Source organism: Xyrauchen texanus, chromosome 5, assembly GCF_025860055.1.
Source record: "Xyrauchen texanus isolate HMW12.3.18 chromosome 5, RBS_HiC_50CHRs, whole genome shotgun sequence".
NCBI lineage: Eukaryota > Metazoa > Chordata > Actinopteri > Cypriniformes > Catostomidae > Xyrauchen > Xyrauchen texanus.
Window position 1 is genome coordinate 14,422,428 of NC_068280.1, and position 15,123 is coordinate 14,437,550.

General features: G+C 38.1%; 1 protein-coding gene across 1 annotated transcript in view; it reads left to right on the forward strand.

The window, feature by feature from the left end:
• Nucleotides 1–1,921: 1,921 nt before the first annotated feature.
• The window catches only part of dctd (dCMP deaminase), a 60,397-nt gene continuing 47,195 nt past the window's right edge, over nucleotides 1,922–15,123 (forward strand). Inside the window, exons 1-2 of the mRNA XM_052126922.1 lie at nucleotides 1,922–2,062; nucleotides 5,908–6,019. Of these exons, the coding sequence (XP_051982882.1) occupies nucleotides 2,022–2,062; nucleotides 5,908–6,019 (153 nt within the window). The 5' untranslated portion in view covers nucleotides 1,922–2,021. The remainder of the gene's footprint in view (nucleotides 2,063–5,907; nucleotides 6,020–15,123) is intronic.

A 15,123-nucleotide genomic window follows, 5' to 3' on the forward strand; every position in this document is an offset into this window, starting at 1 on the left:
TGATGATGCACGTGCACTTGCTGATCCTTGACGCGATTGGAACGCAAAGTCGATTCTGAAACAATTTGATCAAGCAATAGGCCTACATACAGGAATGTTAACCAATTAATAGCCTATCGTTTGCTGCATGCTTAAAAAATACACAAAACATATTCCACAACAAACTCTTTAAATGTAATATTCATTATATACAGAACAGAACAAGAATTAAAAAATAATAATAACTTTAAACAAGCCAAAACGAAATAATTTAAAAGTAAAAGTAAGGGGCATTATGCTCACGTAACTCTCTCATTAGAATCACGTTGCAATATCAACAGGAAAAAAATCATCCTTTTCACATGCGCAAAAATGTGCTTGGAAACATCTCGTGGAGCGGTACGTGCTTACGCTGAATAGTAGGCTACGAATTGTACGCCTACTACTGACTATTTTAACAGAGCAGTGTGATTTTTATACTAGTTGACTATTTTATTATCATATTTTGCCAACTTTTCACCGCATATTACGCACATTGGTATTGCTGCATGGACTGAGTCCGAACAGTTGACAAACCCAAACTTCAAAAAATCATCTTTATATGGCCTTACTCCGGGTTTCTGCTTTTTCTTTGCTGGGAAAGTACTGCTACTCTGTTGACATGCATCGCCTTCATTATCTTCCCTGCTGATCTCCGCTGTTCGCGGCAGGGTTTGATGGTTGACCGCGTTTTCTGCTGCTTCATTTAAAGGGGTCTCGGTCTCTGACCCTCTTTTTCTTGTGAAAAAATCATAAATGGTTTTTGACTTTGGTTTGCTCATGTTCAGCATAAAATAAATTCATTACGGGCTACTAATTTCACGGTACCGAATATTTTCATCATCTCATGGAAAATAAAATAAAATGGCTGCATATCAACAACACTGCGCACAAGGTTTTTTGTTTTGTTTTGTGTTGCCTAGGGCTACGAGTAGGTCGGTCAGCCGGTCAGGTGACATGTGGATTATTTATTTTGCATGAATTTGAATGTTTTTTTTTTTTTAGTGTACTTCTAATCAAAGCTATTATTATTAATATTAATATTATTAAAAAACGAAATAATAATTGTTTTTTTTTTTTTTTAATTTTAAATCACTGGCGACCCATTTTTTAATTCTCGCGACCCAGGGTTTGAAAACCACTGCCTTACAATACCCTGCTGGATGGAGGTCGACGTTACCACAAATGTTTATGGACGCCGCTACCACTAAATCATACCATCGTGTATTTGTTTTTTTTATTAAATTTATTTGTTGAATATTTATTTATTTATTTAGTGACTTAATTATTAATGTAATGATATTATAGTGTTTAGCTATTTCATTATGCATTTAAATATTTACGTAAACATTAATATATTTATTTCATTATTTAATTTTGAGTAACGTAGATTTGGTGGAAGCTATACTTTAACTATGTTTTCTCTCCTGTTTGTCCGTAATCCCAGCGCATAATTATAATTATTCATATGCCCTTGGGTGAGGGTGAGTTTTGCTTTAGTTGCGTAACTTTAGTCAAGTATTGGTTGTCCGGCTGGTTTTGTCCCCACTTCTGATTCCTTCCAAAGTAGTCATTAAAACATCAGCTTACTAGAATAAAAGTAGTTAGATATCACCTCGCTCACTAAATAGCTTCCTCGTTGATTTTCGTATTTTTTATTTCTCAGCATTAGCCTACATTTAATCAAACATGAGTTTTTTAAAAAGAAAAAATTAAATTATTAAAACAATATTTTTTTTGTATTAATTTTTTTTTATAAACGTCTCCAAAAAAGCTAAATAACTTTGACGGTGTAATGAAGACTGTAATGTGCAGACATTGCGTAAAGACGGCGCAACTTTTTCAACTCTACACAACTCTTTCACCCACCCGGAAAAAATGGGCTGGACTTGAGTTTTCCGCGGGAAAGTTTTATTGTCTTTGAGCAGATTGAGGGGGTAATGCGGATCACAGAAAATCTAGAGAATATCGATTAAATAGTATCTGCATATTCTGACTGAGCCATGGACCAAAAGGAAAAGTACAATACATCACAACTCAACGGGTAAAGTGTTTTGTCTTTGCTTTACTGTTGTATTCGCTAGCACGTGCCAGGTCAGGAATCTCTTGACTGAGCAAAGAATAATTTTTCAACCTAATATGTCGATTTATTCAGTTGTGTTACACAAGCGTAGCTACAATATGTTGTTTTAATGTTGGAGCTTTATTATACACTGGAAATATGATGCCCAGCATGTACGCGTCTATACAAACAACATCAACACAATGACAATATCAATATAAATGTGTCATTTAGAGATTTATATACTGATAAAAAATGTGATAAAGAATATGATGATGATGACCACTAGGTGGTCACTAGTGTTTATAGTAGTAACTGAAGATGTATTAGATGCATGTGTATCTTGGAACACATGAATAGTTTACATAAACATATATTATTCTGTAATCCCAGTTGCAAGTGATATTTTAAAATATTGATTTATAAAAAAAAAAAATCATGTTTTTGGTCAAGCCATAAATAATTAGAGATAAGTTAATGAGCTTCACTGAACAAAACAAGACGTGAAAAAGAAATGTGAAAACACAATTTACACTAAATTTTGAAAAAAAAATTTGAAGTCCGTAAATATAAATTAATGGACCAGTTTAGCATTTATCAATACTGTGTATTTATTTAATAAATAGGTCGACTGTAAATTGAGTTCTCACTCTTACTGCACTCTCTCTGCACACTACTCCCCTCTAGTGGTTGTATTTGGCAGGTTTAGCCCTGTTGTAAGTGCTGATGGCAGTAGGTGAAATATTCAAATGATAGGAACGGTGACCGTTTTTATTGATCTGTCAAAACACATTAGATCTGAAAGGAAACCCCAAAGTGGCAGCATTGTTGTCAGGGTATTTTCATCCACTTAGTGTTTACAGAGAACTGCACATTTTAAAATGGTGTAATTATTGTTTCACTCTAATATCCATTAGATTCAGCTCATCAGCACTCAGTATTTTGCACACACACACACACCTTGCTTTTTAGTAAAAAATACGTAAACATTCTTTAAGCAAAATATATTGACTTGACAAGCAAAATGGCATAAGATATTGTTTTTAGAGAATAAAATAAACAAGATTTCCCTTTGAATTAAGTTTATCAATACTTATCAGAGTTCATTACAAGTTAAGATCAAGCAACAATTGTTTTTTTTAAATTTTTTTTTTTACTCGTCCATCCTTTTCTTTAAAAAAAAACAAAAATTGTTGTTGCTTGAACTTAACTTGTTCAAAGTTACAGTTACTCGAAGTTACAATGAACACGTTTACATGCACTTAAGAGAGCGGGTTATTCCAGGGTTTTTGCAGAAAGCAGCATTCTGAAACGTCATGTAAACGAGAACACTGATTTCTGTATGCTGATTAAGAGAAAGCAGTTTAATACACCTAGGTTTCTCCCGGAGAAAGCTGCTTATGTGGACATGTAAACGCATAAGCGGCATTCTAACAGGAATTTGAAGAGTGCGCATGTGCATGAACAGACCGAACAACAAATATCATAGGATGGAGCCCAACAGCAAGTCAACAAAACATTTCTGGGAGTATAATGAGAAAAGAACATACACTATAAACTATACCCATTCACAAACACAACTGTAAAATATGGATGGTCATCAAAGACCATAATCAAAAGGGAATCCAAGAGTTTTACATGAAGAGAAACCCCTCTATTGCAGTGCAGTTCCGCTGCTGGTTGTGATAGAAAGGTAAGGAAACAAACACAGGAACAACTCTGGAATATCTGGAAATAAAGCGAAGCAAATGGTGAAGTCTTCCTCTGATACCATGTTTGTTATTTGTACAAGAGTTGTGGCGAAATTACGTTGCTGTGGAGAAAACTGCTTTCTGACAGAGATGCATGTATAAACGATTATAGAGTACAACACTTAAACAGTGCATGTAAACCGGAACACTGCTTTCTCACAATAACCCGCTTTCTGGTGTCCATGTAAACGTAGTGAGTGAGGCACTAACAATGGAAGTGAATTGGGCCAATTTTTAGAAGGTTTAATGGAATTCTGAAGCTTATAATTTACACGTTAAAACTAGTTATGCTGTATGTGGTTATCAGTATGATCAACAAATGCTGTCGATTGAGCTTAACTTGAACTGAACCTGGAATTGTCCTTTTAATAGCTTTCTTATGGCCTTTTGCTTGTCAACTAAATATATCTTGTTTTATGTATGTTAAGATATTTTTACTGAAAAAAAATACAAATTAAGAAAATGATTATTTTTGCAGTGGCTGCAGCATGTCCTTGTGACCCAATCAGATGTGTTTCATAGGGATATGTGGATGCTAAGCACAGCCCTTTAACAGGGTAACTAATGAACATTCAACAATTAAATAGGCTAAATAACTATACTGTCTTATCACACAAAACTATTAAAGTAAGAATAAAAGCTTCAATACAGATCAGCACAAAACTGCTTATGTCACAGGGTGATCCTCGCTCCCAAATCAAAGTGTTGAACAGTTGATTAGTAGTTGAAAAACATTTCCCATTCAAATCTGGACACTGACCAGGCCAAAACATGAGCCTGATGGACTTGTTTTCAACCACTTCTTGGTGGTCTTTGCAGTGTGGCAGGAGCATTGTTTGAAAAATAACATCTGAACGTTCCACTTTAGAAAACAACTTTTCAATTGTTGGAAGCAAGCCTTTCTGTAATATTCTCCTGTACTCCAAAGCATTAATTTTCTTTTCACAGTAAAGCAGCTCACCAGTACCAGCAGCTGAAATGGCTCCCCACACCTTGACACCTCTTTCTCAAAGCTTCACTGTGGTAGAGATTAATTCACTATTGCGTTTCTCACCAGATCTTCAAATACACCTCTGGAGCATCACCATGCAATTCAAATCATGATTTGTCACTCCACACAACTCTGCTGAATCACTCTGAATCAAACATTCCATATTCTGCCAAAAAATGTATTCTGTCCTTGATGTTTTTGAGACACCAATGGCTTTTTAACACATCTTCTAGATGCAAAACCTACATTAGAAAATCTTCTGGTTTTTGTTCTTCTCAAAGGAGTCTTGTTTTCTGAGGTCTTGAATTCTGCTGATAGTTCTTGTAGGGTTTTTTCCTGTCTTTGAGAACTGTACATGTCAGCAGGTGGAGAATTGACCAATTCTCTTAATAGCTGATAGAGAAATAGGGATCTTCTCTCCTTTAGGGTCTTGTAAACTTCAGATTAGCTACAGTTGGCCTGACACAGACCAGCTATGTGGTTTCTGACAGCAACCCCTGCATGATATTTAGCTTTTTTTTGGAGCAGATTTTCTCACTCCTTTACATTGGGACTCACAACACTGCATATTGTAGATCTCTCCCTGCTCTATCACACCTGGTTCCATTTATGAACTTGTTATCAGGCATTTAATGGGCTTGATCAGGTGTGGCAGATCACAACCTAATGAGGACTAATCTTTTAAGAAAAGAAAAAAAAAAACAGAAGATATTTTTGTAAAATGTTGTACACCCAGACATGTTGTTTTAATCATTATCGTGATTTTACCTTTGCAAACAATTCAGATAAGTGAATTTCTCAGTTTCCAGCTTTTTTCCAAACGGTTCACTGCAGCAAACGTTAATGGGCAAATGGTTTCACAGGAGTGCATTTGTTTAACTCTTGATAATTTCCTGACCATTGATATATTGTGGAAAGCATTAAAAGCTTTTTTTTGTTTTGTTGCCATTTTGCCATTTAGGATCATATGATTCTTGATCCTAGGTCTGTTCCATACTAGACATACTCTAGTTTATTTTTGTGTGTACTCAGGGCAACAGAAGTTGTATATTTTTCTTATTACATTTATTCTCTCACTTCATTAGAACACACAGTGAAGATCTGGTGAAGAAGAGGCAGGACTACCTGGAGTGGCCTGAATATTTCATGGCTGTTGCCTTCTTATCAGCACAGAGGAGCAAGGACCCCAGTTCACAGGTACCACAGGCCTGGCTGCCCATCCATAGTTCCATCCACACCCCTAAATACAATCAGGCATTTGACTGACAAAGTCAACCAAGGAGTAAATAATGTATTATCACCTTTAACTTGATGTAGGCCTTTCAGCATTGTGGAATTTGAGTTTGATTGACTGCAGCTAGGCCTGTCATGATTATTAAATGACCATTTGATTGTGGTTATTGTGCACTTCAAATTTTAATGCCTAAAGAAGGGTATTTTAAGAAAATATATAAATGCTATCAATGGCGCGTTTGTGTGTTACTCAGTTGAATACTGAGTGTCACTAAGCTGCACCACTGATGTCAACCAGAGCAAATCCTGTCCACGAAAATATAAACGGACAAATAAAAAAGTTGACTTTAGAGTTTCACTTTAAACGAACGTGTAATGGCAAATGTTCTTGGTCATAATGTGTTCATACACGCCGTGTTAATGACACAGAGAATGAGACACATTCTTGCTTTATTTCTGTGGAGTGATGAAATGATGAAAGGAAATCTCAGGTGACAATTAATCATCTGCCAAATTTCATAATTGTGACAGACCTAACTGCAGCCTTCAGTGACTGAAAAGTGGGTTAGCTTGGTGATCATATATTCATCTTGCAATTAGACTGGATTTGTTATCTTAGCAGGGCTCCAGACCAAAAAAAATGACTTAAGAGCAATTGACTCCTAAACTGAAACACTAAGGAGCCAAATGGCAGTTTCTAGTTGCCAAATCACAGAATTGCTCGATTTAGATTGATGTTCAGAAACAAGATATAAAATGAAGACAGCTGATAACCCATTAATCAGAGGATTAATAAACGGTATACACTGATCAGCAACAACATTAAAACCACCTGCCTAATATTGTGTAGGTCCCCCTCGTGCCGCCAAAACAGTGCCAACCCTCATCTCAGTATAGCATTCTGAGATGATATTCTTCTCACCACAATTATACAGAGTGGTACAGAGTTACCGTAGACTTTGTCAGTTCGAACCAGTCTGGCCATTCTCTGTTGACCTCTTTCATCAACAATAAAGTTTTCTCCACTGAACTGCGCCTCACTGGAATTTTTTTGTTTTGTTTTTGGCACCATTTGGAGTAAATTAGAGACAGTTGTGTGTAATCTGGCAGCTGGCACCAACAATCACGCCACGCTCCAAATCACTGAGATCACATTTATTCTCCATTCTGATGGTTGACGTTAACATTAACCTAAGCTCCTGATCCATATCTGCATGAATTTATGCAGTGCACTGCTGCCACATGATTGGCTGATTAAATAATCGTATGGATGATTGTTGGTGCCAGACGGGCTGGTTTGAGTATTTCTGTAACTGCTTATCTCCTGGGATTTTTACACACAATAGTCTATAGAATTTACTCTGAATGGTGCCATAAACAAAAAACATCCAGTGAGGGCACTGTGGCCGGAAATGCCTTGATGATGAGAGAGGTCAACAGAGAATGTCCAGACTGGTTCAAACTGACAAAGTCTACAGTAACTCTGTACCGCTCTGTATAATTGTGGTGAGAAGAATATAATCTCAGAATGCTATACTGAGATGAGGGTTGGCACTGTTTTGTCGGCATGAGGGGGACCTACTGTAATTTCCGGACTATTGAGCGCACCTGAATATAAGCCGCACCCACTGATTTTTAAATAAAATATTATTTTGAACATAAATAAGCCGCACCTGTCTATAAGCCGCAGGTGCCTACCGGTACATTGAAACAAATGAACTTTACTCAGGCTTTAACGAAACACGGCTTGTAACAAAAATAAATAGGCTTTAACGAAACACGGTGTGGCAGCGGGGGCGTGGTCAAGCGCCCGTCCGGGAGAGAAAAGCGGTAAGGGCGCTTACACCTGAGCTAAATTATGTCTAACACCGGTGTCTAATTTCAGTAAGCATGGGGAGAGCAGCATAAAAAAGGCAGCAGCCACAGAGCTGAGAGAGTGACACACGTCAGTCTAGTGTTGGCGCATAGAAGAATTGAGAAACTTTATAAAATTGATTGTAAACATTGCTGTGGCCATTAAAAGCCTTACCTGGAACGTCAAGTGCCCTGCTGAAAACTGTCACACTGGTGCCCGTGTGGCAGTTTTCCCAAGAAGGACACGTGAAGCAGGGCACTGCAAATTAGACACCGGTGTTAGACATAATTTAGCGCAGGTATAAGCGCCCTTACAGCTTTTCTCTCCCGGACGGCCGCTTGACCACGCCCCCGCTGCCACACACAGCTTGTAATAAAACATTTGCAGTAAACAGTAGCCTACCAAGAAAGTCATTGGTCACTGTCTTCCTCGTCCTGTGCACTGAAACCACTGAAGTCATCTCCTTCGGTGTCGGAGTTGAATAGCCTCAGATTTAGTTGTCTTTTTGCACTGAGTCAATTCCTCACGCTGCTGTTTCCAACGTCTTATCATCGACTCATTAAGACCAAGCCCCCGTGCAGCAGCTTATTTTCCAACAGCCAGATCAATCGCCTTCAACTTGAAAGCAGCATCATATGCGTTTCTCCATGTCTTTGCCATGGTGAGGGTGACAAAATGACTACCGTAATCAGAATGATGGGAAGTTTGAGCGTGCTCGATTTAATCTAAACAGTAAACAAAAAAAGTTGTTTTGACCTTAACCCGTTCGGCAATTTCAATTGGTCTAATGAAAGCTTCACGCCGCCAAAAATCTGAGCACGTCACAGAATGTTTATTTTTTTATTTTATTTTGTTATTTAGTACTGTTCTTCAGAATCTACATTAGAGAAATTGACATAAAATGTAGTATGCATATAGTAGTGTGTTGTCTTCTTGATCATCAATGAATGTTTGCACCTTGTGTAATAGTTGTGTATGAGTCCCTCACCTGTCCTAAGTATCAAAAGCTGGATTTCATATAAGTGGTGCAGGATTTTGAATGATAAAGAAGCCCTAATGTAAAGGTATTAATGTAAAGGAGGCGAGAACCGGCTTGACAATATAAATAATATATATTAATAAGGAACTTATTATATCAAATAACAAACACACAAATGTGTCGGGTAGCTGCACGAAAATCTCTCTCTCTCTGTCCCACTGCAGTCTCCAGTCGGCCTTTATCCCTCTCGGAGGCTTGATTGGCCTGATTAGGGGCTGGGTGTGTAGCATCACGACCCGGCCCCGTTCTCCACCCCGTCACATTGAAATATACATGGGACTCCTAATTTGAAATGTCTGCGCTCCCTGTTCTGAACAAACTGATGACTGATTCATTGAGAAAGTGAATCTGATTCAAACTGCTAACCTGGGCCCGGTTTTTCAAAAGGTTTAATCCGGATAAAATTGATCCGGATTTAGTAATCCTTTTTTTTGCGATCCGTGATCACGGAATCCAGCTTACTTTTGAGCCAGTTTTTCAAAGCAACATTGGATTGGATCAATCTGATCTGGATAGGAACTTTTCAGGATCACCAAATCTGGATAACCAGTGCTCAAACAGGATAGGAAATCACAATGTAGAACTATAGATATGTAAAGAGCAACAAGTAGAATAGCCAGTGTGGGGTCAATATAAGTTTATTTTTATTTGAAATGAAAACACACACATTTAAAAAAACTAAAAACAAGAAAAACCCCACCCCATCCTCTTCCAGCAGTCCGCTCATCTGAGACCTACAACACAAACACTGTACATTGAGGATATTTATAACAAGTTTCAAATATAGATGTATTGAATTAAAAAAAAGACTTAATGTCAAATACTCCACAATAATTTCAGACTTCCTCATCTGATGTGGAGAGACCAGCTTGTCTGAGCGTAGCCTTTAGGAGGCGGATCTCAAGTCTGGCCTTGGTTTGCTGCAGTTTGGTCAGAGTCAGTTGTTCCTCTGCCAGACGAAGCTGTGCTTCTGCCCTTTCAGTCTCTTTTTGCAGAAGTGCCTTGTAATCATCATCTTTGTTTGATGAAGGGCGCTTCAAGCCTTTCCTCTGAGATCCTGTGGCAACTACCACTGGCTCAACCAATGAGGATCCAGCTTCTTCCACAGGAACAGAGCTGAGATTCAATATAAATACGCTCTCTGGATCAGCCTCAGGAGGAACTGGCAGATTCTCCTCCTCCTCCTCAATCCAAGGCTCGCCATCCCCTACAACACCTTGAATACCATGGAGAGCTTGCGACTTCTCACCTCCAATGATGTCGAGGACCACATCTGTGTAATCTCCCCTCTTAAATGGCTTGTTGCCTGTTTGTGGGTTTTTGGCTTCAGCATGGTCCTTTGTTGCCCTGGCCTTAAGATTCTTCCACCGCAATTTGATTTGGTCTGTGGTCCTCCTCTGGCCAGACCCTATGGCATTCACATTTTCTGTGATTAAAATCCAAACATCATTTTTCTTTTTGTTGGTATCCTTAGCAGAATTAAAACTTCCCACTATTGTTCCATAATGGCACCGAACACCCTCTAGTAGTGCATTGGTTTCAGCAGCAGTGAAGTTACAGCTTCTTGAGTCCATGGTTCCGTTGCTTTACTATAGTGAACATTGTTCATCAATTATAGGCCTTGGGTCCAATTGCCTCAATTGAACACAAGCCAAAACTGATCAGTTGTAATAGGTGTGTTTGAAAAGACCAACTACACAGCCATATAAATCAGCCTTTCTCAGAGGATTCACAGAGAGACAGTGAAATGGCTGGTGTTGTCCACCGCCACCACCACTTTGCCAGGAGAGGATACCGTCAAAGGGTGTATGTTGAACGTACCAAGCCACTGGAGCAATACACCACTGAGGAGCAGTATGTCCGGTTTCGCTTTGGGAAGGCTGATATAGAGTACCTTGTGAACCTTCTCAGGCCAAAACTTCAACACAGAACCCAAAGGAGTCACGGTCTGTCTGTGGAAGACCAGATCCTCATTGCTGTCCGATTTTATGCATGTGGGACTTTCTATCAAGTTGTTGGTGACTATATGGGAGTGGTGAAATCAGCTGTGTGTGATGTGGTGAGAGATGTGTCAATCGCACTGGCCAGCCTGGTCAATTAATTTGTTTCTTTTCCAAAGGACAACCAGATTGCCCAGGCCAAGCGCAGCTTTTTTCTTTTGGGGAATATGCCCAATACTATTGGAGCAATCGACTGCACACATGTGCATATACAAGCACCTCATGAGAATGAATGGGAGTTTATAAACAGAAAGGGGAGGCACAGCATCAATGTCCAACTTGTGTGTGATGCTGACCTCATCATCACCAACTGCGTTGTCAAGTGGCCTGGGTCTGTCCATGATGCACGCATCCTGAGGGAGAGCGCTCTATATAGAGACCTGATTTCAAAAATCAGTGATTGCCATTCTTTGCATTTTTTTGGTTATTCTGTAATCATTGCATGCATCACTAATAAATATTCTAAAAACAAAAATATTTTCGATTGTGATGAATATATATATCAATTAGTGACAGAATAAAATATATTGTTTTTGGTCAATTTTGACAGCTGTTTGGGGGATTATTTTATGAGGCCAAACACTTTCTATTTTGCTGTAGGCCTATACTGAAAGGCTGAATACGTTAAAGCCTACCTAATCACTGTAGCCTGATGGATGAACAAATAAAATTAAAACCTTATGAATAAATAGGATATCTTGTAAGATACTGCGTGATCCAAATATAGTATTATTTGATACATTTTTAAAGTTTTCATTACATTTTGGGCATGAAATCCATGCTGAATCCACCCTTCTGATGGGATCAGTTTAATCCAGATTTTTTGGATCAAAGTGATCCAAATCCTACAAAAAAGTTCTGAAAAACCCAAACTAAAGGTTTGATCCGGATCAAAACCAAGATTGGATTACGTGATCTAATCCGATTATGTAATCCGTTTTTTCTTTTGAAAAAAACATTTTCAAGATTTGATCCAATCCGTTATCCAAAATCCTAGTGGATTACTTTTGAAAAACCGGGCCCTGAGCTCCTGAGTTGAAACCCTCAGTTCTTTTTGGGTGAGTCATGAATAAAGGTTCAAAAGAGTAATTTGTTCTTGACTCTTTCAAGCTGGGTTTGTTGTTGCATGTAGTGAGCTCATCACAACAGAATGGGTGAAAAATGGTGCGAGACACACTGGTGCAACTCCGAAGATAATTTCTGACAAAATCTCATATGACATACCCGATTTTCAATTATTGTCGCAATAAATAATTTTTATAACCATTTTAGTCGCAGTCTGAAATGCCCTGTTTAGGGAATTTTGAATATTGCAACTTCTTGATCTTTATGTCTTTCCATTAAAGCTGAATGGTGCGCATTAATAGCAGCTTTGTCTGGCTAAATTGCTAAGATCTAAACAGCCCGGTGCTACAATACCTAAAAGATTTTCTAATGTCACAAGGCACAAGAACATGCTCTTTCCAAGAGTGGTTTAGGCCAGTTGATGGAAGTGCCATTTGCCCTATAGAGTGTAACAGTGCCTGCACTCTTTTTCAGCCACCTTTGTTATGGAAGTATTTTTCCTATTTCTTTTTTGTGAAACCAAAATGGACCATTCAATAAATTAGAAATATGTAAATTGGAGGGAGTTGGTCATCTGAATAATCTGAAGGATTTTGCTGAATTATGCCTAAACTTTAGAGCCTCCTACTGTATTATCAACAAAAGGAAGACACAGTTGTAATAAATTTTATTTATGAAAAGTTAAACAAGAATAATGAAACAACTACTAAATGGCACTAATATGCTAGAGGATACTACGTATAAGAAAATAAAGTGCACAGGATGGAAAGATGCAAGTGATTGAGTTTGATGTATCAGTGGCAGAGTATGTCTATTGTTATTTAATGGAAAGATAAACTGCTGTTTCTCTAAATAAGAAGGTGAAGACCTTATTTCTAGCTAAACACATAACTTGATAATAAGATTATTTGCAAGTCATTGGAGAAACAGGTTATGCAATTTAAAGAACATTAGATAATCATGAGTGGGTAATATTCACTAATGCCAAGGTCTCTGAAAAGAAGTTTGAATAGTGATATTTACTTCCGCTTGATCTAGTGATGAGCTTGGCTATGAGCTCGGTGATGGCAACATATTTCACTGGTTTTGCTAGGGGTGCGTTGCATTGGAAAAGGAGCTGGATTCCATTTCAACAGCCTCGAAACTGAAGCACTGAGAGGGTCCAAACAATCTAGATCACGCAGATAAAGGGAACATAAAGAGAAGGATGATTCGCGAGAGTTTAACATTGTTGTAAGGAGAGTATGGAATGGAGTGGGAAAAATGTTCCCTCCGTGCTCAAAGCATTCTATAATCACCTCACTCCAGCTTCACTCTGTGTTGTACAATTCACACATCCTCCAAGCTCACTGATAAGAGGAACCCTGCTCTGTGGTCGCTCCATAGCAAAATTTGCTCCATTGCGAAACTACCGCTTCACTGTAAAGTTATTTCTGTATGCTTTTTAAATGCTTCACAAACCTTCGTATTGAATGTATTAAATGAAAAATGAATACATAATACTAGGGGAAAAGATTCGATGCGCTTTATTGGATCAATAATATTAGTATTTATTAAATAAAAATAAATTTATATTAAAATTAATAAATTATACAAAATAAATTGGCAAATGAGGAAAAACGAATACAAAAATGGATATGTATGTATTTATTATTGCCCTTACTATTATTGCTCTAATTTTAATTTCAAAAATTAAACTCGCCCTATAATTCTGTTGTCAGAATGTTCTACACTAGAATATTAAAGGTGAATTTAGTAACTTTTGTCTTTGTGTCATCTTAAACGTACAGTGACACCTACCGGTTTCGATGCAGCATCATTTAAAACCAGTAGTTTTCAGTTTAAGATGGCATTGGGGAAATGTAGTATTCGCATTCAGCCATTACTTTAATCAATGAGTGCAAGTTTCAAATAACAGGATCAATACTGAGAGAAGTATTCGTCTGGTCATGTGATTCTAACATGGTAGCCCCCATGTGTGGACCCTCTCCATGTAGAATAAAACAGCTTTTATTTTTAATTATTTTTTTTTATCTCCTGAAATGGGGGTGCTCCAGCCAACCTCCATCCCCTTAAAATTATTTGTCTAGCGATCATTACACTGGTCAGAACCCAATTTTGTTTGTGTTTACTCCCCACATCGATGAGTCTGAGGCAAAACGAATTCTGAGTGCCCAATATGTCACACATAAAACTCTGAACCTTCAACCACAATTCTTGGATCTTAACACCACAAAAAACATGGGTTCTCTCTCCATCTTCTGTTTGGGATCACCAGCAGTCTTTAGGACCAAGCCTTTACAATCTAGCGGGGGTCCAATAGAATCCATGTAAAATATTGAATTGCATATGGCTTACCATTGCAGCTCTAGATGCAGACTTGACATTTTTTAGAATCCTAGTCCACACTCCCTCCTCAAATCCCCAAGTATAAATCTTTCTCCCATAATCTCTTAATAGAAGATAAAGCTCTGTCCACCAGACTCTGAATTAGATGGGAGTAATGCACTGATGCCTCATGACCTTTTCCAAAAGCGGTAATCCCCATTCCCAGAGGATCTGCAGTTTTAGGGGGTGTATGCTACTCCCCAAAAGAGTACAGAGCAGGTGACACAGATGTAAATACCTACAAAACCGATCTGGGAATCCCAAAATGTTGAACCAAATTTTCTAAATCTCATATAGGTCACGGAGTATATTAACCTCCCACAAAATCCACTCTGACCAGCAGAAAGGGGACTTATTAATTCATAATTTTGGGTTCAGACATATGCTCGAGGCAAATTTCAAATAAATGTCCAAATTAAACACTCTGGATACTTTTGTCCATATCAAGTGCAAATGTGAGCTAATAGGTTGTAACTTAACTTCTCCAGTTAGTTTAATAGAAAGGCTTTGCAATGGCAAAATAGGGACAAGAAATTCCTGTTCAATACAAAACCAGGTAGGGGCTCTCTCGGGTGAAAGCGACCAATGAGCCAAATGTGTGAGACCGAATGCGTAATAATAAAACTAAATCTTGGGTAGGCCGTGCCCACCTTTTGTCAATCAACCTATTCAACTTACTGAAATGTAATCTGGGACGTTTACCATTCCAAATGAAAGACTT